Source organism: Oncorhynchus kisutch, linkage group LG8, assembly GCF_002021735.2.
Source record: "Oncorhynchus kisutch isolate 150728-3 linkage group LG8, Okis_V2, whole genome shotgun sequence".
Lineage (NCBI taxonomy): Eukaryota > Metazoa > Chordata > Actinopteri > Salmoniformes > Salmonidae > Oncorhynchus > Oncorhynchus kisutch.
This window is the reverse complement of record NC_034181.2, coordinates 58,922,712-58,948,847: the sequence shown is the minus strand read 5'-3', so window position 1 is coordinate 58,948,847 and position 26,136 is coordinate 58,922,712. Positions and strand designations below refer to the sequence as shown.

Genomic DNA, 26,136 nt, shown 5'->3' with positions numbered 1-26,136 from the left:
AATTAAAAATGTTAGAAAGGAAATACTGTAACTTGGAAAGTATACCCGCGACATGTGTGAAGTGTCCATCCTATGCGAAATATGAAAATGATGAATGTGTTTTTGTTAATATTACGATTTTTGTATTTTGAATTTCGCGTTCTGCAATTTCACCGGATGTTGTCGAGGTGGTGTGCTAGCGGCACGTCTAGTCCAAAGAGGTTTTAAGAGAGGGATGTGATTTTAGGAGCCATAAGAGATAATTGAGTGACGTCAGAGAGCCTGTCAGCCTGACGGAACCGTCCTTTTGAACAAACTGTATAAAATGATGGGTTAAGAATGAACATATCAGTCCAGAAGAGCATGAAGCTGCAGCTGCATGTTTAAAGTGGTCTGAACTTTGAATCTCAACACGAGGTAGAAAAAATCAACTCACCTCCCGGACAATCACTGGTATGGCTGATTAGCTGTCCTAAGTAAAGTATCTAGAAAAGCTCATTTAAGTGGGACCATTCTACTACTCTGCTCAAACCATCTTATTAAGCTACTCTCATCATCCCACTGGGAACCATCGACACGGCTGGCTAGCCAATCTTCAAAAGAGGCATCTTCAGGAGCGAATGGAAGCAAAATCAACTCTGCAGTTCTGTTCAGGACTACACGACAAGTCACCAGATAACTACAAAGAAGAACAGTAGAAGACTTGTTGGAACCATTTTTGGACAATCAGAGCCTTAAAAGCGTGCTGCGAAAAGGCCCAACCCCCTTTCCAAGGCTGCCCTGTCCACCTAGAGCAATCCACGGAAAACCAAGGCATTTCACATGAATACATTAATGATTTTTATTCCAAGTGGGCGGCGTTTCGTCTGCAAAGTATTGGATTACTGTAAGTGAGAGTAGTTTGTAAATGTACCAACGTTAAGTGTGTCTGTCCCTCTTTCTCCTGCCCTCTCTCTGTCTTTCGTAACAAGCAGCCATATTGTTGTCAGTCCACTCGAGAACTGTTAACGTTTTAAGTGTGTATTTTTATCCTGTGTTACCATTTAATTAGCTAGTACATGTAAATAAATAATTAAACTAATTTGTGTAGTACTGAATCATAAGTAAGGCTCATGTTTTTGCAGATGCAGGAGCTCACGACTGTTCAGAATGATGGTATGATACGAGGTTATGACTAATAAGTTGACTGTTTATAGATGTGATAGGTAAATTAAATTATTAAACAACCGCTCTCGTGGTTCCCCAGATCCTAATGAGTTAATTGTTTCATGATTCATTAAACCTATTTAGGTAATAAGATAAATAAGTCTTCAGATTAATGTTAGTCAAGTCACGACAATGCTGTCATTCAGACAGTCACAGTCCCACGAACTAAACCACTGAAACACTAGAGCACTACTCTATCCTCAGAGGTATAGAATCCATCCTGTTTGCGTTGAAGAGCTGTGTGCAATATACACAACCTACACTGACTGTACAAAACATTAAAAACACCTTCCTAATATTGAGTTGAACACCCCTCTTTTGCCCTTGGTCAAGGCAAGGACTCTACAAGGTGTCGAAAGCGTTCCACAGGGATTCTGACCCATGTTGACTCCAATGCTTCCCACAGCTGTGTCAAGCAGGCTGGATGTCCTTTGGGTGGTGGACCATTCTTGATACACACAGGAAACTGTGTGAAAGTGTGAAAAACCCAGCAGCATTGCAGTTCTTGACACACTCAAACCTGGCACCTAGTACCATACCCTGTTCAAAGGCACTTAAATCTTTGGTCTTATCTAAAGGCTTAAAAATCCTTTGTTAACCTGGCTCCTCACCTTCATCTACACTGATTGAAGTGGATATAACAGGTGACATCAATAAGGGATCACCTTATTTCACCTGGATTCACCTGGTTAGTCTATGTCAAGGGTGTCAAACACATTCCACGGAGGTACGAGTGTCTATAGGTTTGAGTTTTTTCCTTTCAATTAAGACCTAGACAACCAGGTTCAGGGCAATTCCTTACTAATTAGTGACCTTAATTCATCAATCAAGTACAAGGGTGGAAAGAAAACCCGCAGACACTTGGCCCTCTGTGGAATGAGTTTGACACATGTGGTCTATGTCATGGAAAGAGATGTTCCTAATGTTTTGTACACTCAGTGTATGAGATCAGTGAAGACTGTCGTGGAAAATTGTGAGATTATGTTATAGTGCTTATAGTTGCATTGCATTAGAATGGTTGTTTTATTCGACAGAATAAAATCTGTTGACTATTGTGTGTTCAGTGTTCCACTGAGGATGGGACTCTATGAGATAGCACTGAGAGGGGAGATTTACGATGTCTTTGGCCAATAAATCCTAAAGAGCATTCCAGATAGTGAGGTAATGTTTTTGTACTATAAAGTACCAGGAACGAGATTAGAACCTCGTCTTAGAGACCAAACTGAACGATAATTTATAGCAAATGCTATCTGGCTATGGGATACTCCTCTCTCAAGTAAAAGTCTTTCTTTGTGAACAGTTCCTATTATCTGTGGTTTGTCATGTCGACTAGGGGGTGGATCTTTGCTATAAAAGATCTCAGTTGCCATTATGTTGACCACTCAACTTTTTATTAGAGATACTGAAATGTTGAAAGTCAAATGCTATTGCAAAAGCTTAATTGTTATTAAAGGTGAAGTTTAAGTATAACTCTGACTGGTGTGTGGTTTGTAATCTCTCCTCATTTGGTAATACAGGAAATTGCCATGACAAGATCCAACATCATGATAATAAATTTGGGAATAGCATGAGGGAATATACAACAATGCGTGTGTGAGAGTGTGGACATGTTTTACTATTCTTGTAGTGAGTGCTATAAACAAACAAAAACATTTGACCAACTGGGGAAATTGTGTTAGTCCCCACGAGGTCAAATGCTATTCCTAAGGGGTTTAAGGTTAGAATTAGTGTTATAATTATGTTAAGGGTTAGTAGCTCGGGTTGGGTTAGGAGCTAGGGTTAAGGTTTTTGGGTCAGGGAGTACAGGTTAGGGTTAGGTTAATGGTTAGGGAAAATAGGAATTTGAATGGGATTGAATTGTGTCCCCACAAGGTTAGCTGTACAAGACTGTGTGTATTTGTGTGCGTTTGGAAACAGTGGGTGAGAAAGTGAGTGACTTGTGTGTAGCCAGCAGAGCAGAAACCTCCATCTGGGAGAATTGTGATGAAGTAATCAAGTGCATGTTGTATGATGCAGAGAAGCACAATCCATACTGTGGGCACAGTGGAAGAGCCCAAACTACCAATCTAACTCCCATTGAACCGGACACAAACAAACCATTGCATAAAGAAAACTATAGTATAGTGTCCCTATAGTATGACAAACCATGTTACACTGAACCAAAATATAAATCGCAACATGCTAAAAAAACCTTTAATGAGCAAGCCTTCCTTCATCAACTGGCCTCTGTAAAATGGTATAGAATCAACTTGATCCCCCCCTGTCGTAGACGCTTGGACCTTCTTTTTGATTTAGTCAGTGGTATTGTTAACAATCACGCACCCATAAAGAAAATCAGAATAAAAAACAGGTTCAGCCCCTGGATTGACTGTGATCTTGCAGAGTTACTCCACCTCAAGAATTGCATTTGGCAAAAGGCTCGGCACACGCATACTCAGGCTGACTGGCTCTCGTTCAGGATAATGAGAAATAAGTGCACTTAGGCTATCCAGAAGGCCAAAGGTAGTTACTTGATGGAGAAGTTCTCTCTGTGTGGGTCTAACCCCAACAAGCTCTGGAAAAAGGTTAAACGGTTAAAGACCTGGAGAATAAACCCTCCTCCTCACAGCTGCCCATGTCCCTTAAAGTTGATGATGTGGTTGTTACTGACAAGAAGCACATGGCTGAGCTCTTCAATCACCACTTCATTAAGTCAGGATTCCTATTTGACTCAGCCATGCCTCCTTGCCCGTCCAACATTTCCTAATCTCCCACACCTTTAAATGTGACTATCCCCGATGCGTCTCCCTTTTTCCCCTGCCCTGCTACAAAGTTTCTTCCTGCAGGCAGCCACTGAGTCCGAGGTGCTAGAGGAGCTCCTGAACCTTGACCCCATCTGGGGTCAATTAGACCCTTTCTTCTTTAAGGTTGCTGCCCCTATCATCGCCAAGCCGATCTCCAACCTTTTTAAATGTTCTCTCCTTTCTGGGGAGGTTCCCATTGCTTGGAAGCCAGCCACGGTTCGTCCACTATTTAAAAGGGGGAGTGGAAGCTGATCCTAACTGTTATAGAACTATTTATATTTTGCCCTGTTTATCAAAAGTGTTGAAAAAAACTTGTCAATAATCAACTGACTGGCTTTCTTGATGTCTATAGTATTCTCTCAGGTATACAATCTGTTTCCCGCTCAGGTTATGGATGTGTCACTGCAATCTTAAACGTCCTCAATGATGTCACCGTTGACCTTGATTCTAAGCAATATTGTGCTGCTATTTTTATTGACTTGGCCAAAGCTTTTGATACAGTAGACCATTCCATTCTTGTGGGCCAGCTAAGTAGTATTGGTGTCTGAGGGGTCTTTTGCCTGGTTTGCTAACTACCTCTCTCAAAGAGTCAGAAAATCTGCTGTCTCAGCCACTGCCTGTCACCAAGGGAGTGCCTCAAGGCTCGATCCTAGGCCCCACACTCTTCTCAATGTACAGTAACAACATAGCTAAGGCAGTAGGAAGCTCTCTCATCCATTTATATGCAGATGATACAGTCATACTCAGCTGGCCCCTCCCCTGATTTTGTGTTAAATGCTCTACAACAAAGCTTTCTTAGTGTCTAACAAGCTTTCTCTACCCTTAACCTTGTTTTGAACTCCTCCAAAACAGAGGTCACATGGTTTGGTGAGAAGAATGACTGTCCTTCTCTCAGCACATATCAAAGCTGCAGGCTAAAGTTAAATCTAGACTTGGTCTCCTCTATCGTAATCACTCCTCTTTCACCCCAGCTGCCAAACTAACCCTGATTCAGATGACCTTCCTACCCATGCTAGATTACGGAGACATAATTTATAGATCAGAAAGTAAGGGTGCTTTTGAGCGGCTAGATGTTCTTTACCATTCAGCCATCAGATTTACCACCAATGCTCCTTATAGGACACATCACTGCACTCCATACTCCTCTGTAAACTGGTCATCCCTGTGTACCCATCGCAAGACCCACTGGTTGATGCTTATTTATAAAACCCTCTTAGGCCTCACTCCGCCCTATCTGAGATATCTACTGGAGCCCTCATCCTCCACATACAACACCCTTTCTGCCAGTCATATTCTGTTAAAGGTTCCCAAAACACACACCTCCCTGGGTCACTCGTCTTTTCAGTTCGCTGCAGCTAGCGACTGGAACGAGCTGCAACAAACACTCAAACTGGACATTTTTATCTCAATCTCTTCATTCAAAGACTCAATCATGGACACTCTTACTGACAGTTGTGGCTGCTGTATGTGATGTATTGTTGTCTCGTCCTTTGTGCTGTTGTCTGTGCCCAACAATGTTTGTACCATGTTTTGTGCTGCTACTATGTTGTGTTGCTACCATGTTGTTGTCATGTTGTGTTGCTACCATGCTGTTTTGTCATGTGTTGCTGCCTTGCTTTGTTGTGTTCTTAGGTCTCTCTTTATGTAGTGTTGTGTTGTCTCTCTTGTCATGATGTGTGTTTTGTCCTATATTTATATGTAATTAAAATACATTTAAAAAAATCTTAATCCCAGCCCCCGTCCCCGCAGGAGGTCTTTTGCCATTTGGTAGGCTGTCATTGTAAATAAGAATTTGTTCTTAACTGACTTGCCTAGTTAAATAAATAAATGTAATGTGTTGGTCTCATGTTTCATGAGCTGATATAAAAGATCCCCATACGCACAAAAAGCTTATTTCGCTAAAATGTTGTGCACACATTTGTTTAAAACTCTGTTAGTGAGCATTTCTCCTTTGCCAATATAATCCATCCACCTGACAGGTGTGGCATATCATCTAAAAATATAATGGAAACCTATTGTTCTTATGTAATTCCGCCTCCCAGATTGCAACTCCTATGGCTTCCACTACATGTCAACAGTCTTAATTCAAGGTTTCAGGCTTGTTTCTTGAAAAACGAGCAAGAATTTTGAGTTTCAGTGAAGAGAGCACCGGAACAATAGTCTTTCGACATGCGGTGAAGAGGACAAGCGCTTACTAATTTTACTTTCCTATTCACATACTACTTTCCGTATGAAATATTATAGTTTATTTACATCTTAGGGTACCTGAGGATTATATAGAAACGTTGTTTGACTTGTTTGGACGAAGTTTAGCAGTAGCATGTTGCATGTTGAACGAGTGGATTACTGAAATCAATGGCGCCAACTAAACTGACTTTTTGGGATATAAAGAAGGATTTTATCTAACAAAACAACCATTCATGTTGTAGCTGGGACTCTTGGGATTGCAAACAGAGGAAGATTTTCAAAAGTAAATTATTTATTTAATCGCTATTTGTGATATTGTGAAGCCTGTGCTGGTTGAAAAATGTGTTGATGTGGGGCGCCGTCCTCGCACAATCGCATGGTATGCTTTCGCTGTAAAGCCCATTGTAAACCAGACAACGCAGTTAGATGAACAATAATTTAAGCTTTTAAATGATATCAGATACTTGAATGAATTATTTATTTGAATTGCGCGCCCTCCAATTTCACCAGATGTTGTCGACAGGTGTCCCGCTAGCGGGATGCCTATCCCTAAAAGCAGCATGATCATTACACAAGTGCATCTTGTGCTGGGGACAATAAAAGGCCACTCTAAAATGTGCAGTTTTGTGACAACACAATGCCACAGATGTATCAAGTTGAGGAAGTGTGCAATTGGTATGCTGACTGCAAGAAGGTCCACCAGAGCTGTTGCCAGAAAATTTAATGTTAATTTCTCTACCAAAAGCCGCCTCCAACGTAGTTTTAGAGAATATGTCCAACCGGCCTCACAACCACACACCACATGTATGGCATTGTGTGGGCGAGCAGTTTGCTGAGTGCCCCATGGTGGCGGTGGGGTTATGGTATGGGCAGGCATAAGCTACGGACAAAGAACACAATTTCATTTTATGGATGACAATTTGAATGCACAGAGATACCGTGATGAGAGCCTAAGGCCAATTGTTGTGCCATTCATCCGCCGCCATCTCCTCATGTTTCAGCATGATAATGCACGGTCCCATGTCGCAAGGATATGTACACAATTCCTGTAAGCTGAAAATTTCCCAGTTCTTCCATGACCTGCATACTTACCAGATATGTCACTAGTTGAACATGTTTGGGATGCACTGGATCGACGTGCACGACAGTGCGTTCCACTTCCCGCCAATATTCAGCAACTTTGCACAGCCGTTGAAGAGGAGTGGGAAAACATTCCACAGGCCACAATCAACAGCCGGATCAACTCTATGCAAAGGAGATGTGTTGCGCTGCATGAGGCAAATGGCTGTCACACCAGATACTGACTGGTTTTCTGATCCATGCCCCTACCTTTTTTTTTAAAGGTATCTGTGAGCAACAGATCTGTATTCCCAGTCATGTGAAATCCATAGATTAGGGCATCATGAATTTATTTAAATTGACTGATTTCCTTCTATGAACTGTAACTTGGTAAAATCCTCAAAACTGTTGCATGTTGCGTTTATATTTGACCTCTAAACTAATGAAGCAACAATGAGTCTTCAACTGCTAAGGGCCTGAAATTCATATTTTTTGATTGACACCTCCTCAGACGAGTCAATAAAAGCCTGAGGCTGATGGCTCTGGCATAGAGTGTTGCTCATTAAATTAAAACATGATCATACTATTTGAAAAGGTCAAATGTCAATCTCTTTGGCAGGAAATAGGTTGGAGACTGCCGTGCTTAAACACTGCGTGCCATGGCGCCTCAAACGAGTCCCAGAGCAGCTATTACCATTCATCACAGCCACTCTGCAGGGACGAGAGCCCGGCGCAACGTTTTCCCCTATTCCTCGTTACATAGGAACTTGTTTGTTTTGTCTTCCAGTTCCCAACACGACACATTGATTGGTTCCCAGAAACAAAATGGCTTTTTGGGCTCATCTTAAAATTCAAATATACATTTATTCTGTAACGATAGGAAGTGTGTGGGCAGGCAGGACTTTCATCCATAACCCAGCTAGAAATAACAAGCGATTGGGAGCGAAATAATAGAAGAGAAGAAAAAGAGAGTGTGAGAACGAGAGAGAGAGAGTGGGAGGCACATTAAACTGGCCAAACATTTGGTAAGCAGAGTCAGTTCGAGCACAGAGTACACTCAACCAATGAACACCAAATGCGGCACGAAACTGCAGACAATTACAAACTAACGTCAAGATGTATGAAAATGTAGCCTCGATCTACACAATGTCGCAAACACAGGCCATGACGGGGTCTTGGGATGAAACCGGACCATCTGTTTTGATGGTATTTTAAAAAAAGTACTACATACCATTAACATGGTTTGTAGTTACTGACAAGAGAATCCTTAATAATCGTCACCATCGTCAATCATCACAGCAATCTTCTGTCCATGTTCCTCATCTGGTTTTAAACTATCACCCTGGATTGGTCATGTATGATGGTTGGTACAGGGCTCAATATGTGATTCAATTCCAAGGCTTAGAGACATGGTCTTGGTGGGATTAGAATAGACATCCCAGAATGAAGGTGACCCAAAGAAGAAGGAGTTAAGCTGCCCGGAGAGATTCGACTGACCCTCCACCGGAAATTAAGGTTCACATGTTCAAGTATGTGTGTGTGTGTGTGTGTGTGTGTCTTTCACCAATGTCCCAGAAAATGTTCCACAGCTTCTTTACTTTGTCTTTGTCTATTATGAAGTCATACAGAAGGAAGAGAACCATCGGCATAAAAAGGCCTAGCTTGGGCCCTGTCCTGACTGATGTCTTATCTCAATCTATGGGCTGCTGATAATCCACACATCCTCTTCCTGCTGTCTGTCCTCTCGGACCGTGCCACCTCATCCCAGGGTCAGGAGCGTTTTAAAGACTGCTGCTAACTTTGGCTCTTATCGGTCATGTCCCCATGCTGAAGTGTGACCTGGGATTTTCACTTCATCACTGAACATTCATTCCTCTAATCTATTTAAATATGGATATTGACACATAATATTGGCCTTCAACGTATAATCATACTGTCTGTAAACTAATCTAATCCAAAAAGCATTTTGGGTCAGTGAACATAAAATAGATAATTGAAAGTCGTGGAGATTACCAATATATTCTTATCTAACAGAGCCTAATTTGACCTGGCATGAGACCTCTCCCCTAATACATTTTTCCTATGGGTCAGTGTGCCACTCACCTCCCGCTAGTATTGCGCAGGATGACCAGGGCGTCAGGGAAGCCGTCCATGTTGTAGTCTCCCAGGTGCAGAGTGATGGGGTTGTGGAGCTCCCCAGCAGGAGGGGTGGTCTGGGGGGGCACGAAGCCCCAGAGAGTCTCCCTCCTCTGGAAATCGGTCAGGACTGGCACCCACTGCAACCGGAGAGAAAACAACGACGCTGGTTCAGCTCATTGATGATATACTACACCTGAATGATACTCGGAGCGAAAAGAAAATGAAACAACATGGACTATTATTAACTGCTGGTGTATTTAGCAGAAATGACATTGCGGTGAGAGCGGGGCTCAGTAGGGTTGCTGAATCATCGCCATTAATGCCACAAGTCAAAAGATAGAAATAAGTGCTAGGACAGAGGGAATTTCTTCCTTCCTGGTCCCAGCAATAAAACCGTCATTTTCCATCAGAACATATTTTGGATTTGAAAAGAGCTGCAGAAATGAGATATATCACTGTGAAACCTACTGTGACTGTGTGGCCCATCCTTGACCTCCCTTGATTATACAGTACCATGATAAATATTGCAGTGAAAGAGATATATATATACACACACACACACACACACACACACGCTCCCGCATAGCTCTATCAACATATATTCCACCCCTGACAGCTCGACTGAGTAGTCAATAAACCCTGGGAGCCTATTTCTCTCTGACAGTGACTGATGTTCATCATAATAGAATGTGAATGTACAAAAATCATACTTACTAACTACTGTGGGTAAATTCACATTAAATTATATTTACAAAATGTACGCACTCACGACTGTAAGTCGCTAAGGATAAGAGCGCCTGCTAAATGACTAAAATGTAAATATTGAATTAGTCACTGAACACGTAACGAATAGTGAATCAAATCCAAGTAAGATTCCGTAATAGAGTGTTGCATCCACTGCTAAAAATGGCAAGTCTCACAGAGCAACATCCTCAGATACCATCATTAGTAACCGTTTTCTGAATGGACGGATGTGAATACGAGAACTACATAAAGAGCTTTAAAAAGAGAGGGCAGCGGAGATCGGAGCTATTCTTTATGCAGCTGAACGCCTCTCTGTTTTCCCCTCGTCTCCACAAGGCCCACCTATTATTGGAAAGCGCTGGGGAGGCGGGAATGCAGATGCCATGGGTTTAAATATTCATGAATGTTAAACAGGAAAAGCCAGGTGCATCTCTGCACATTATATCCGCCAGAGGAAGCGCCACGAGGGTAGCGGTAATGGCTGCTAATATGGCTGTTCTCCCTCTCTGAATACACAAACACAGTCAACATATTGACAGATGGAGAAAAGAGCAGCAGGAAGAGAGAAGAGAGAGTCGAGGTCATAAGAAAGTGTCTCGGAGGAAAGTGTATAGTCTTGTGTGAGTATTTATAGGGGATAGACCTCGGCGCTGTATCAGTACCACATAGGCTCTGATGTATAACCCTGTTGATTTGGCGCCGCTACAAGATATGGCAGGGGAAGACGGTGTGATACGTACGGCTGCACCAGGAGGGAATGCGTTAGGGATGAGGGATGCGTGGGAGAGGCAAGTGTTTTTGTCTGGACAGTGTGGGTGAAACAATTGTGAGTATGTGTATGGTGTATGAGCTATGTACAATTTGTGCAGGGTGAAATGGCATCTCCATCTTAGGGCTCTTGGCCGGAAATACTGTCATACAATCCCACCCAGGTGGTTAAAGTCCCAGTGAGATGAGCTCAGACCCATGTCTTTAGCAGGCCTGGTCGGGGAGTTGAAAAAAATCGAGTGATGCGTCATTGGCTGCAGAGGTTGATTGGCCGCTTCCCTGTCACAGGGACTGCCGACAACGATAACTTTAAATAAATGTGAAATGTTATGACAACTTGACAACTTCCTTCAAGTGATATTAACATGACGACAAATGACAACTCCAATGACGACAAATGACAACAAAGGACAACTTCCTTCAAGTGATATTAACATGACGGGTCATGACGAAGTTGAATGGTCATTCAGCTTGCGTGTGATGAATACTGACTGGTTTTAATGAGGGTTTCATGATTGGCTATGATGATCTAAATACAGTAGAAGTTATGACTGAAACAGCCATGTAAATAAGTCCTAATGATTTGTTTTGGCCAGGTTACGTAGAAATGGGGGTATGAAACCTAAAATGGTGTATTTTAGGTAATTAGTACACGGTAACAAACGCTGCACCGTTAAATGGATCTGCAGAGCCCACGCACGCACATCCACAGTGTCTCACTTCTAGAAGTGCTCCCAAAAGCACTCTGAAAGCACGACACATTTTTAGAGCTTAACTGCCACTTAGCAACAAACAAATAGAAACTATGCTAATGTCAACTTGGGATGAAGCTCACCTTGGACACAGCAGTGCACAGATAACCTTGTGTCACTCAATTGTGCCACAAAATGGATTACGCTGGGTCACTGGCGAGTGGATCCTCAACCGTTGAGTCTGATAATAAAAAGAGGAACTTCTCTGCATCTTGGCTAGGAGTGCTGCTTCACCGTCAGCTCTACTCACAGCTGGTCTACACCGGGGAGCAGAAGTCTATCATCAGCATTGTGCTGACTGAAGATTTACTAGGTTTCTTAGACCTCAACGCTGTCCACTCTACATGCAAATCCTCCCCATTGATTCATAGACATACTTATGAGAGGGGTGATGGAGAAAGGAATGCAGAGAGAGAACAAGCGAGAGAGACAGAGAGCGAAGACTAAGAGTACATTGACTAAAGGGATTTCAGACACTTTTTCAATGGAAGACATCCAGACAAAGTTTATAAATAACCGTAAGGAGCTGCCAGGCAGCCTGAGTGCCAGCTGGTCAGTCGTACTGTGAGGCAGTGGGTGACTCCAGGAGTTGAACAAACCCAAACCATCCCTACCAGACTAACATACTTTCCTGCACAACAATCCCACTAGATTGCCGAAGACGTATACAACACATCAGCACATCATATTCCAGGCCTGCGGCTTGATGAGTCCTGCTTTCTGTTTCCTTTCGAATGCCAATTTTAGGAGGGAGAGAGAAGAGAGGAGAAGGAGGGGAAGAGAAGGAGAGGATGTGTTCAGAATACCAACAGGAGGACTGACTGAGCCTCCCAGTGGCAAGGCAGTCTGCTGAGCTGAAGCCTGCTGGAACTGCTCCAGAGCTGCCTACAGAGGCGTGACTGACTGGGGGGAAACAGGGAGGGGTAGCGGATTGCTGGTCCTGGATTTGACAGGAGAAGTGCGTCCATTGTCCCAGTGTCTTTACAGAGATCTCTCTCTGCCACTTTGCCGTAGGTCTGATCCCTCCTGGAAGAGAAAGTAGATTTATGCTGCATGTCAGAGGGAAGGGAGGGGCAGTGCTCCTCTGACGGATGGAGACAATCATCCTTCATTACCCTGCTGGATCATGGCTCCATCTCCATTCACATGAGTCAGTCTCTAGGCCTCCACTTCAGTGTCTCAGGTTTGTGCATAGACACACAGAGGAGCCAGTGCCTAGTTGCACATGGTGTGTGTCCATCTTTCAGCTACCCACAAGCGAACATGGCAACAACAAAAAAAGACATGTTCTGGTCTTCAAGGTAAAGACCACTTCTTTGGATCGGGCCCATTTAAAAAAGGCACATCACATGCTCTCGTCTGTACCATGACTGACAGAGGAGCAAAGGAGAGGAGTGGAGATGTGACGGTGGAGATGAGAGGAATTGTACATTTTTGCTGCAGGTGTTTGGAGGGGAGAGATCTAGGTCTGGTTTGATCCGACGGGATGTTCTAAAAACACACATAAGGTATTCTCCTTGCGTCTCCCGATCCTCACCGCTCCTGATTGGGTTGATCAGCCTGAGCAGAACGCAAGAGGATCAACCCATAGCTTAATCAAGCAAGAACCAGAAAAGGCGAGGCAATCAGTGTCATCCTAGACAACCAGCCTCTCAGTAATTAACTGACTCCGTTAGGGAATTTCCATTTATTTAAACATTTTTGTTGCTACTATTATTATTATTATTATTATTATCTCTTCTTGGTCATTAGGGGAAACACACCAACCATGTATTTGCCTTTGTTGTGCCACTCAAGCAAAAACATAGTAATGTCCCCACAAACAGAAACTTTTCCCATACACAGCATTAACAGCAGTTTGGGATGTTTCGAACTCATTTACTGACTAAAATCTGAAAATATTGTTTATATCAGGCAGTGAGTCACAACCAGAAACATCACAACGACTCAAAAGGGTGTGTTCTTCTGAACACCAGGCCGACTAGACATCCTCAATCAAGGCCAACACGCAAAGAGGAGCAAGAGACAGACACCACCTTGTAAGAGGTGTGGGTAAAGTAAACATTCCAAAGTAAAATAGGACCTGCAACACATCGAGTGCATGTTGATGGCATCAGCATTATTATTATACAGCAGGTGCAGTGTGTGGAAGAGGAGATCATGCATGATTACCCAGGTAATATGAGTGGTACAGTCAGCGAGGCCTGCATTAATAGACTCATAAGGTCACAAAACCTTGAGATAATTTGAAGGGCAGGGAGAGAAGCGAAGCACATTTTAATAATGAGGTGAGCATGAAGCCTAACATACAACAGTATGTTATTTAAATGAAGTTGTTAAACACTACTTATGTGTGTGTAATCATTCAGAGGTGACAAATTGTTTCGATTTTTATAGGAGTGCCCTTAAACAACTCACTTAAATTCTGAAATTCATTGGATCAAAAGGTCAATGGATTATACATATATCACTGGAAGAGGTGACAGTGCAGGGACATAAATACACGATCTTATTAAATCAGAAAAATATGGTGTTTTCTCCTCCAATGTAATTCAAAATGTTTGATGGTGAGAGGGAAGCGACAGGCATAACAAATGTCATTGTATCAATCCCAGAGAAATCTCAGCGCACAACGCAGCACACACACACACTTCTCGTCGTCACACTGTTTACTAAAGCGAAAAAAGGCTACAGTGTTAGCAGCTTCAAACTCCTATCGATTCACCACTGCGGGAACAACGGCTCATTAGGCCAAGAAAATAAAATTTCAGAAGCCACGGGGAACGGCAGACGAGGTGCCATTATATCAATAGAGAACACAGGCGTCGCCGCGGACAACATGGTAAAAACATATTTCTAATGAACTCCCTGCTTTATGATCCACAGTGGAAAACTATAACGCTCATCACATTATCACTGCAAAGCCCATTCCAGTTCATTCACAAGAGTGCATATAGCGCGCAGCTGTTTTGTTCTTTCAATTCCCATGGAAAGCAGACTATTATTATAATTTATACCACATTATTGTTGAATAGTCATTTCTGATTGCTAAAGGGGAATTTTATAGTTGGCATTAAAACCAGATATGGGACAGTTGGAAAAACGTAGCTAACTGGGATTAATTTGTTTTTGCAGCATCTGATGACCTAACGTGGTGAGTGATCCGTCAATGAGTACGGTGCGCACAATAATGCAATAGTTCGATTAAAACGTTTACATGCTTTGCCAAAATAACAATTTCCCTAATAATCCTGTTTACATCTGAAATCAGGCTACCTGATGGCACTCTGATAAACGTCAATGAAAATAAACGCTCTACCATAGTGACCATGTTATTTTTGGTAAACATATCTGTTCCTGAGTTTGAATGTGGTAAGTACTTCTATGACGCGTACATTGGTCACATTCCAAAAAAGATACCCTATCCCCTCAGCCCTCAAATTAAGTGGACACTTCCAATGACGTCTCACGAGTATTCACTTGCAGGGCAAGGGGTGAAGGAGGAAGGAATGATTTTTAAATGGAACGCCCAGCCCGGAAATTCGTCACTCCTTCATCCCGATTGTGTTTTCTGCCACATGTAGCTTCTGTGCACTTAATATGTGCTTCAGTCAATTATGATTGCATTTCTACCTATAATAACTATATCATTATTCATATAAACCTACTGTATGATAGCTAGCAAATTAATTATGGAACTTATGAAGGAACATGTTTTATTTACACAATTTCCAAAAGCTAACCAAACAAAAACATCTTTACTTTTATGAGAGGTGTTTGTGCCATCATGTGCATTAGTAGCACAATTTCTAACCTTTTTACTTACACGTGTATGATGCCTTATCCATATTGACGTTGAGGTTTTAAGTTTCGGTTGACTTTTCTCATCGGACGTACAATAATCATGAATTTAATTCTGGGGGGCGTTTCAAACTCCCATCAAAAACGAGGGCCGAGGGGCTTATGTTGCGAAATTCCTTTGTTTGGACCGACGTTCAAGATAATGACCTGGATTCCCCAAAATGCATAAGGGTAAATGGACGACGGTGTTTTTTTCCCAATGAGATACAGACGCAGCCATTCAGTTGTTCCGAACTCACTTTCACTTGCGCTAAAGAGGTTCGCTCGGCTGGTGATAGCACATGTGCAGATCGAATACACTACTGGAACGCCAATTAAGGTTACATGTCCTAATAATGACTGCTCAGAAAACTAGGCGTTTTAATCGGCTTATGCTGACTTCGAGTTTGATCTTCAACCGATTTAAGATAAACAGATTAAGGTGTTTACATGACTATTGCATAATCTGCCAACTGTCATAATCAGTTTAATATCGAATTATTACTGTGCATGTAAATGTCCTCAATGCTGCAGTCATCGTGTAAAATGTCACTGCTGTCAAATCCTCCCACATGTTTCTACACTGAACAAACTTATAAACGCAACATGTAAAGTGTTGGTCCCATGTTAAATGAGCTGAAATAAAAGATCCCAGACATTTTCCATATGCACAAAAAGCTCATTTCTCTCAGATTTTGTGAATACATTTGTTACATCCCTGTTAGTAAGCATTTCTCCTTTGCCACAATAACCCATGTTTAACAGTATTTCTGTCTGTAATAAAGCCATTTTGTGAGAGAAACTCATTCTGATTGGCTGGGCCTGGCTCCCAGTGGATGTGCCTGGTTCCCCAGTGAGTAAGGCCTATGCCCTTCAAGGCCCATCCATGGCTGTACCCCTGCCCAGTCATGTGAAATCCATAGATTAGGGCCTAATGAATTTATTTCAAATGACTGATTTCCTCATACAAACTGTACCTCAGTAAAATCTTTGAAATGGTTGCGTTTATATTTTTGTTCAGTATAGTTTCACAATCTGTTTTCAGCAACTGGTATTGTTGAATTCAGTTGTTATATTGGCAGATTTGCTAGTACCAAACGATTTAGCTAGCTTTTCGCCTAGTGTTTCATTTGCAATGTGATCTCCTGTACTGTAATGAACAGTGAAGAGTGAGTAACTTTTCTTTGCCAGGTGAAATGGTGAATCATCAGCTCATTGTTATGGATGTATCCAAATAAATGCCACTAGAAAACATCTTATGCAAATGCAGCTACTCTGCTGTTATTCTGGCTGCACTGTTTGACGTGACTGTGCTAGCTATAGTTGGCTAGCTAGCAAGCAAGGGATAAGAACGTTGCCGGCCATCATGGCAACCGAATAAAAAGAACGAACGACTGGATTACGTCTTTGGCAACGGACGAGCAACTAGGTCTGGTGGGATGGTAAAAAAAAAAAGTATAAATGTACTAATCCAAATGTAAATATAAATAAAAACATGTCATTTCTATTCTATACCAGAAGTGTGCTTTAGTATTGTTTTCTTTGGAATCTGTGGTACTGTATATGCGGGATAAAACCCCTCCACTCTGTATATTACCTTGGAAAAATTTACTCCACAGAGGGACTCAGCAAAATCATCGTCCTAGTGCGTCGTCCATTCATTCCAAGGTAATGTATAGAAAGTCGGCGTTCATCCCTTACTTAAATGATGTATATAATCTATGATGGACTTCTGTACATTTCTCTCCTGATAGAGTTAGAGATGCAGAGAATTTTTAAAGTCAGATTTGACAAGTTAACAATTGAGGCCAAGATAAAATTCCTTCTAACACAAATGTGAAAAAAGGTTACAGAATAGGGGAAATGCAAGAGGTGCTAATGAGTGAGGAAGAGCAAAAGAAAAGAGAAAAAGGGTGTGTATTTCATTGCCCTGTGATGAATAACGAAACATTGGACAGGTGTCCATGAGAGAGAAAGAGTTCGGGGAGGCAGAGCTGATGACAAAGCTGGTGACAGACTACACCCACATGTCAGCATGTCACAAAGACAGAGGTTATCTGTGGATGTCACCTGGTGCTACCGTGCCCTGTGTCTGGCTGTCTCAGACTGATGGCCTGACTCTTTCACATTGGAAATTTGCCAGTGTATATTAAAGCAGTGGGGTGGAGAAAATGGCCATGTCCTGTTCCCACTCTCATATGCATCAAGTGATGTGGGCTTTGGCTGGGATTCAACTCAACTGTCTGTTCCCACACATGTCGTGAGTCTTCAGATGATTGACTGGACCATCCAAATGGATCAAGAAGACATAGGCTACCTAACATTGTACATACTGTACACACACACACACACACACACACACACTCGGCTCAGGAACATATATGATTTATCTTCCTCCCAAAAAGAAATATAAAATAATATCCGACCAGCTCCAGATACTGTCAAACCTAGGGACAAAGGTTTGGATATGCAGTACATGAAAATGAAATGAATAACAGTGTGGTGCTGAGGAGGGGAGGTGGAGCTGTACGGGCCAACCCATGTACCCCACTCTCCCTCCCCTGCACATTGGAATTCCTTGCACATCCCTAGGCGCTTACTCATGCCTCCTCAGACAACCTGCCGTTCCCCTCTCCATGTTTTATGGATGGGCTTTCCTCCCGGCACGCCGATTAAGGGACAATCAAATTCTAGGCCACCTCCCGTCCCACGGATCCCAGTCTCTGGAGGAAGGGCCGGCTATAGGTTCCATTAACATGTCTGGATCCTGTCGGAGCTGGGACACGTGACTCCTCCCCCGACCACGGATACAGAGGGCTGGGTGAAATTAAGCCCAGTGGCTTGTGAAAGTATTCACCCCCGTTTGCATTTTTCCTATTTTGTTGCCTTACAACCTGGAATTAAAATAAAAAAATTTGGGGGGGGTTTGTATCATTTGATTTACACAACATGCCTACCACTTTTTGTGAGAAAAAAAACAAGAAATAACTATTCACCCCCCTAAAGTCAATACTTTGTAGAGCCACCGTTTGCAGCAATTACAGCTGTAAGTCTCTTGGAGTATGTCTCTATAAGCTTGGCACATATAGCCACTGGAATTTCTGCCCATTCTTCAAGGCAAAACTGCTCCAGCTCCTTCAAGTTGGATGGGTTCCTCTGGTATACAGCAATCTTTAAGTCATACCACATATTCTCAACTGGATTGAGGTCTGGGCTTTGACTAGGCCATTCCAAGACATTTAAATCTTTCCCCTTAAACCACTTGAGTGTTGCTTTAGCAGTATGCTTAGGGTCATTGTCCTGCTGGAAGGTGAACCTCCGACCCAGTCTCAAATCTCTGGAAGACTGAAACAGGTTTCCCTCAATTTCCCTATATTTAGTGCCATCCATCATTCCTTCAATTCTGACCAGTTTCCTAGTCCCTGCCGATGGAAAAACATCCCCACAGCATGATGCTGCTACCACCATGCTTCACTGTGGGGATGTGGATCCTCGGGGTGATGAGGATCCTCGGGGTAATGATGTGTTGGGTTTGCGCCAGACATGGCCAAAAAGCTCAATTTTAGTCTCATCTGATCAGAGTACCTTCTTCCATATGTTTGGGGAGTCTCCCACGTGCCTTTTTGCAAATAAACATGTATTTTTTTCCTTTAAGCAATGTTTTTTTTCTGGCCACTCTTCCGTAAAGCCCAGCTCTGTGGAGTGTATGGCTTAAATTGGTCCTATGGACACACTCCAATCTCCGCTGTGGAGCTTTGCAGCTCCTTCTGGGTTATCTTTGGTCTCTTTGTTGCCTCTCTGATTAATGCCCTCCTTGCCTGGTCTGTGAGTTTTGGTGGGCAACCCTCTCTTGGCAGGTTTGTTGTGTTGCCATATTCTTTCTATTTAAAAAAAAAAATGAATTTAATGGTGCTCCGTGGGCTGTTCAAAGTGTTAAATTTTTTTATAACCCAACCCCGATCTGTACTTCTCCACAACTTTGTCCCTGACCTGTTTGGAGAGTTGCTTGGTGGTGTTGGGGCCTTTCAGAACAGGTGTGTATATATACACTGAGATCATGTGACAGATCATGTGACACTTAAATAAATCCCACCTGTGTGCAATCTAATTAACTATGACTTCTGAGGGTAATTGCTTCCACCAGATCTTATTTAGGGGCTTCATAGCAAAGGAGGTGAATACATATGCACGCACCACTTGTACTTTTTAGATTTTAATTTGTAGAATTCTTTTGAAACAAGTCATTTTTAGAATTTCACTTCACCAATTTGGGCTATTTTGTGTATGTCCATTACATGAAGTCCAAATAAAAATCAATTTAAATGACAGGTTGTAATGCAACAAAATAGGAAAAAACGCCAAGGGGGATGAATACTTTTGAAAGGCACTGTACACTCAAGAGAAAAACTAATACTTCATGGATATGGGGTGGATTGGTATAGGTTCTGGATGGATATGGTAGGTAGATGTATGGAGTTCCACCTATAGGAGAAAATAGCCTATCCCTTCTCATGCAGCAATTCAATGAGACCCAGTGTGCTGTGCTCATATTCAGAGGGCGTGTACACATGCTGTGTGAGTGACTATAATGGACAGCCTCTGTAAACAGTCTAATGAGTGTGAAGCTACATGTTTACGCTGTCAATGAGCAGCGGATTAGCGTGATAGGAAAAACACACCGCGAGATCAAATGGCCTCGATCAGTGTGGGAGGGGAAAGCGGGGGGAGCCATGTTCCTGCACACACAGACACCTCTCTACAGAAGCATACACACCTGCAGGAACGTACCGGAACGCGTACCTACACAGACAAAAGATCCCAGACACTGATTGAACAGAGCATCTCCTCCTACCAAGCTTCTAATCCAATCATGTCTCGTAGCCTGAGGTCAGAGGGAACTACACAGGCTAGCTGAGAGAAAACGAGCAGGAACTCAGTGGTGAGAGGAAAGAGAGAGAGAAATACAGTTTTGAGTGAGTAAAGGTAGAAGTAACTAGCTAGAGGATCGCTAATGGAATCAACTATGGAAAACTTTTCCATTCTCCTCATCTCTTGAGCGAAGAACTGCACAGTATGACAACCAAACAAAAGCCAACATATGTTCTGCCATCTTTCTCCTTTCCTTCTACCTCAGTCTCCCCCTGCTCAAATCATAATTGTCTGTGACAGGCACACAAAAGCAGACGTTTGTGGGGGAAAATGTGAAAGCCGTGCTGACTGTTATCTTCTCTGCAAGACTCTCATTAGTCTCGGAGTGGCTATGAACCCATTTTCTCTATTGTTGTCCTGCCACTTATGAGTGTGTGCTGTCGATCTCTTGGATGAGGGGGGTGGTTACTGGGGAGAGTGGTTCTGAAACTAAGAGATGGGGGTGATGCAGGTATTGGCTGTGTCACTCAGCAGCTCTTCTAAAGGACCCCTGGTGTTTTCAACATGACCAAGATGCTCATGTCTGAAAGAAGAAAAAAACAACAACCTGACACTCAAAATGGCAGCCTGTGAAGGACGAAGGCAGGGCTAGTTCATTTAAAGGATGGTGTAGGATTCGAGGTCTCTTGTCAGGTTTCAATGGAGGAGTACTGTACCTCAAGTTCCCCGGGCTTAGAAAGGTAGATGGCACTCCTGTGGCATGCATCGTCCAGACACACTGGAAGAAGGTGGTCCTGGAACCCATCTCCATCTGGAAGAAAAAAGAGAGACACGAATAAAACAAGGAGCAACAAAAAGCAGGATGATGGGAAAAACTGAAATGAACAGAGACAGAACAACGGAGGGAGGAGTAAAAACATTTAATCAGAGCATTGAGGAAAGAGAGAGAGACAGGTAGGTAGGGAGGGAGAGAGATGAGATGGGAGTGAGGTAAAAGGTGAATGATAGAGACTAAAACAGTTTCACAAATCGGAGCGAGCTTGTCAGTCTTTTCTGTGTTATCATCCACTGATGTTTACTGTCAGACTAGTAGGATGGCACTGGCTTCCACCGATGAAGCACATTATTATTCCGGCAGAGAGTTGGAGAAGGAAAAGACACAGAGAGAGGGAGAGATAGGAGGAGGAGAAGAAAGAGAGAGGGAAACCGCAGTGCCTGGTGAAGCTCTGATGCAGGGTGACAACCCCATTGGCATTCATAGGATACAACACAGGACCAATAATAATGTAAATCAGAGGCCGGGCCTGCAGAGAAACCCAGAGATTACACACTCTCCACACTTCCTGTATTCCCCTGGCCCAGGGAACCAGCCTGCAGCCAGACACATTACAACACCCCAGTCTGTAATCTGATCTGGACCCTGTCATGCAACCAGACTTGGGAAGGAGGCTCTCTCTGTGTGTCAATGTGAAAAGTTGGACACATTTTATTTGTGTGTGTGTTGGTGCGCGCCGATTAAAGAGAAAACAATGTACAAGGAGTTATCCTTGAGGACGACCATGAAGTATTTCAGACTTCCTCACGACAATGCAAAAGCTAAGAATAACGTGTGTCACTAGTTTGCCTCTCCAACACTGCTCTCAGAAAAAGAGAGGCAGAGAAGATGAAGTGTACCTCGACAACGTCAGAGAAATATCACACCAGAGATGAACAAATTAATAAATACTGCCTGGGAGAGAGGGGGGGGGGGGCATCACAAATACCCCATTCATATTTCAAATGCATTACCTGAGAAGACTCTCTGCACATGGACCCCTGTAGTTCTACCACAGAGCTGTCACTGTTAAGACACTAACGGAGGAAAAAAGTCGTCACCTCAGAAGTACGCTCGTACATGATCTACCTCCGCTCGGAGAAAAAACAGAACACAAACCGTCACGTCGTCAACGTAATTCCTCTACCTGCATTAGCAGTCAACTCCTCCGGTGGTCCTTAGCTGTGCAGTCTCCATCAATGACTTACGCATCGGGCGCTGTCGCTTTGAGAAATGCAATTACGGTTATGATAAGGCGGACGGGTATGTTTTGTCTGGCGTATGTTGTGCACGCATTAAGACTACGGTGGCGTGGCTACAGTGTGACGGAAGCGCTGCACCAGCGGATGCAGCCGTTAAACTGTGGTTTACGTCAGACATTCTCGTGGAGTCATTCTAATGCGTGTGTCAAACTCATTCCACGGAGGGCAGAGCGTCTGCGGGTTTTCCCTCAAACCTTGTACTTGATTGCTGAATTAAGGTCAATCATTAGTAAGGAACTCCCTTCACCTGGTTGTCTAGGTCTTAACTGAAAGGAGAAAAAAAAAACTAAAACCTGTAGGCCCTCCATGGAATGAGTTTGACACGCCTGACTAAAGAGTCTTTGGAAGAAATCTAACCTTAGTAACACTGAAAAATCACACAATGAATGTAAAATGGAAACAGCCCATCATTATCACCATTTGAAAGCCATTCATTTTATGGATGAATTGTTGATGTAGTGAGTAAGGCGATAGAGATGGTGTGTGTTGGAGAAGAGGTTTAGGAGGAAGGTCTCTCCTGTATCCACCATCTATCACTGAGGTGTATGTGGAAATTGAAAGCTTGGAGTGTGATCAGAATAACTCCCACTCCGATATCAAGCAGACGCGTCACGCTCTTCGCTTTCCTATCTCCCTCTCTCTCAGCTCCATCTGCCTCTCTCTATTCCTCCCTCTCCCAGATCCATCTCCCTATTCCTCCCTCTCCCTCTCTCTATTCCTCCCTCTCCCAGATCCATCTCCCTCTCTCTATTCCTCCTTCTCTCTATTCCTCCCAGCTCCATCTCTATTCCTCCCTCTCCCAGCTCCATCTCCCTATTCCTCCCTCCCCCAGCTCCATCTCCCCCTGTCTGTGTTCTATCTGCACACATCCAGCTTTTCTGTGCTGCTTTTTCCTTTTTATTTCCAACACATTGAAATCATTTGAGTCTTTGAAGCGCCCTGTCTCCTTCTCGTTCATTCCTCTCCCGGAGGTCATATATATCCCCCCCCCCCCCCCCCATCTCCACAGAACAGGTGCTCTGAATCCAATATTTGTCTTTTAATTAGAAGCTGATATTCAAAATCGGCACCAAAAGCTCTGTCGACTCCGGGAACAAAAGTGAAATCAAGGATAACGTGCTTTGAAGATCAGTGCAATTAAGCTCTTTAAACCCATTGCAGGTGTTACAGGCTTGTGCTGGCTTATGCCCCGGTTCTCCTGCCTGCCTGGCATGATGCAGTGACAAGGGCCAAGAGAAAGCAAGCGCAGAAAAATATGGAAAATATAATGAATTCCGAGGGGTTAATAGAAGGCAACGAGAGGGCAACACGGAGTAATTGGGAGCTCCAACATCAGAGCCAAACATTCAACACTCATTGAGTTTCATACTATGAATGGTCAGTCCGTCTTCATTCTTTCGTCATCCTTTTTCCATTTAAACGGCATCACCCACACATGTGCACAGCTGACCAAAACAGTGACGTGTCACATAAACAAACGGGGGCAAAAGCATTGACGCGTTCCTCCGATTCCCGTCGGTCCTGATTAACCTCCAGAGCCTGAAAGTTTAACAGCGTTGACAAGATATATCCCTCTGAATCTTGAAGGAAAGTCTTTGAGCATCCTCCTCTTAACCTTCCCTAACCATGGTAACAGCTTGAAGTGACATTTCCATAGTGATAAAGTGAAAAGATGATTAAAGAAGAAGAAGTTTGCTCAGATAAGCTTGACATTTGAACAAAAAGGCCAAGTCCGTCAGAAATAAAGAATTAAATAGACACAGAAAACCACATAGGTAATTTCCCTTGGTATTTCCCTGGGCTCAAGAAACATTTGCATTTTTGGGATGAGGAAATTTGTACTCTAAATATTTTATGACGCTCCTGAAAATATTGATCTTGGCAACGATGTGTATGTATGTATGTATGTATTTGTTTGTTTGTGTGTTTCATCCAGTCAAAATGTAACAAATAGTTTACTTAGCGTGGATATGATGCTTTATGATATGGAATTGATTAGAACCCTGTGGCCCATCTAGAAATCCAATCTGATTTTGGACCTACTTCAACTTTAAGATTACAACTCATCTACTGGGACTGAATTTTTACTTCAACGCCCAAGCCAACAAACTTCTGAACAATGAGTAAAGCTGAGACATTCTAACAAGATAGGATGTTGGGAAACTCTGTGCTCTCTCTGTCTGGGAAATCCTATTAGATCAGAGCTGTTTGAAAATGTCATCCCGAAGGAGCACAGACAGTTACGTTTAGGGGCCTTTGAAGACAGACACCAACAATTCCTGATACTGCGAAAGAGCAACGATGGAACTGGGAGTTTAAAAGACCGAATGAGAAAACACGGAAAGAGAACTCACTAAAGTCGACAAAAGAAGACTGGCCAACTTTCTTGACATTTTCTGGTATACTTCCGGGCTGGGTTTTGGTGAAGTTCCCATCCTGAAAAAAAAGGAACGTTCAAATTAAGTCGTAGATACAGTTGGCTACTGTACATTTAAAAACTGAATGATGGACAGAGTGAAAGGACAAATGGCATGGTACTTTGACCATCCATTAGTAAGGGGCTGCTTTAATTGTGTGAGCAGGCAGAGTGGGTGACGGGACTCGGGTGACAGGGGACACGGGGGGGGGGGGGTAACAGGGGACACAGGGGTGACAGTGGAACAGTAGCAAAGCATATAACATAGCTGTGCTTTGAGATTCAAGCTGGAATAGTCTCTCTATACAAAAGGTTTCTCTTTACTGTATATGAATATGGCAGGAGTATCAGCGTGTGTGTGTGCCCTCTCTAGACTCTGGGCTCTTGGGGGACTGGTGTCCAGTGACCCACGTAGTGGCATTCATTAACACAGAGCTCTCAGCGGACCCTGACACAAGGCCCCAGGAGAGCAGGAACACTCCTGTTACCATGTAGAAGACCCTCTGGCCTTTACACTCCAACCAGAGGGAACACGCTGCACCCAAAAAAGCATGCAGCGAGCTACATATAGAAACACACTAGCAGGCTGGGATACACACGGCACAGTCGTAGGTTCTGCCGGCTTCTTGCAAACCAAACATATGGCACCTTAGAATGTGAGGTCCCGAAAAGATAACGTCAAATACTTTTTCTCAAACAGGAGTTGCTTTAGTTTTGATACCATAACGTGAACGCAGCAGGACTTCCCTCCCTGCTCCGTGACTCTACACGATGTGGCATAATGAATTGTGTATTTGGTACAAAAACAGAAAAGGGGGAGATATTGGGGCGGCTGTAAAACTCTTCCGCTCTCCTTATCTCCTTCTCCCTTCTGGAGCAGCAGATGAGAACCCGGCCCGGTAGGAAAGAGGAGTCCTACCGAGCAACCCATGACTGATTTATGGCATTTGGGAATATTTTCAGAGAGAAGAGAGTAAAAACAAAATAACATCCCATTTTTTCACGATTCTTCCTTTCTGCTTGTGCTTATTTATTACTGGGCATTCAGACAAAAAGTAGGCAGCTTTTCAGACTGAGCGAGCATGTGAGTGTCTCCCGCCTGCCCATCCATCACGCATCTCTCTCACTCTCTCCGTCAGTCAGTACCTACATACCTACCGAGCAGCTACGGCATGGCAGGACGCACCGCTCCGCAGTGTGGCTCTGCTGATTTGGATCTGTGTTATGTTACACGGTGATCATCTGATTGAGTCTGGGGTTGACTCATGGAGCACCGATGATGGTGTGTTTGGAGAACACAGACACCTGGATGGTTAAA

General features: G+C 43.2%; 1 protein-coding gene across 2 annotated transcripts in view; it reads right to left on the bottom strand.

Moving 5' to 3' along the window:
- LOC109895496 (T-cell immunomodulatory protein) overlaps window positions 1-26,136 on the bottom strand; it is a 123,512-nt gene that overhangs the window by 71,980 nt on the left and 25,396 nt on the right. For both annotated transcript variants that reach the window (XM_020489211.2, XM_020489210.2), the window contains exons 8-10: window positions 24,757-24,838; window positions 21,043-21,137; window positions 9,318-9,490 (exon numbers count right to left, since the gene is read on the bottom strand). In XM_020489211.2, the coding sequence (XP_020344800.1) occupies window positions 9,318-9,490; window positions 21,043-21,137; window positions 24,757-24,838 (350 nt within the window). The remainder of the gene's footprint in view (window positions 1-9,317; window positions 9,491-21,042; window positions 21,138-24,756; window positions 24,839-26,136) is intronic.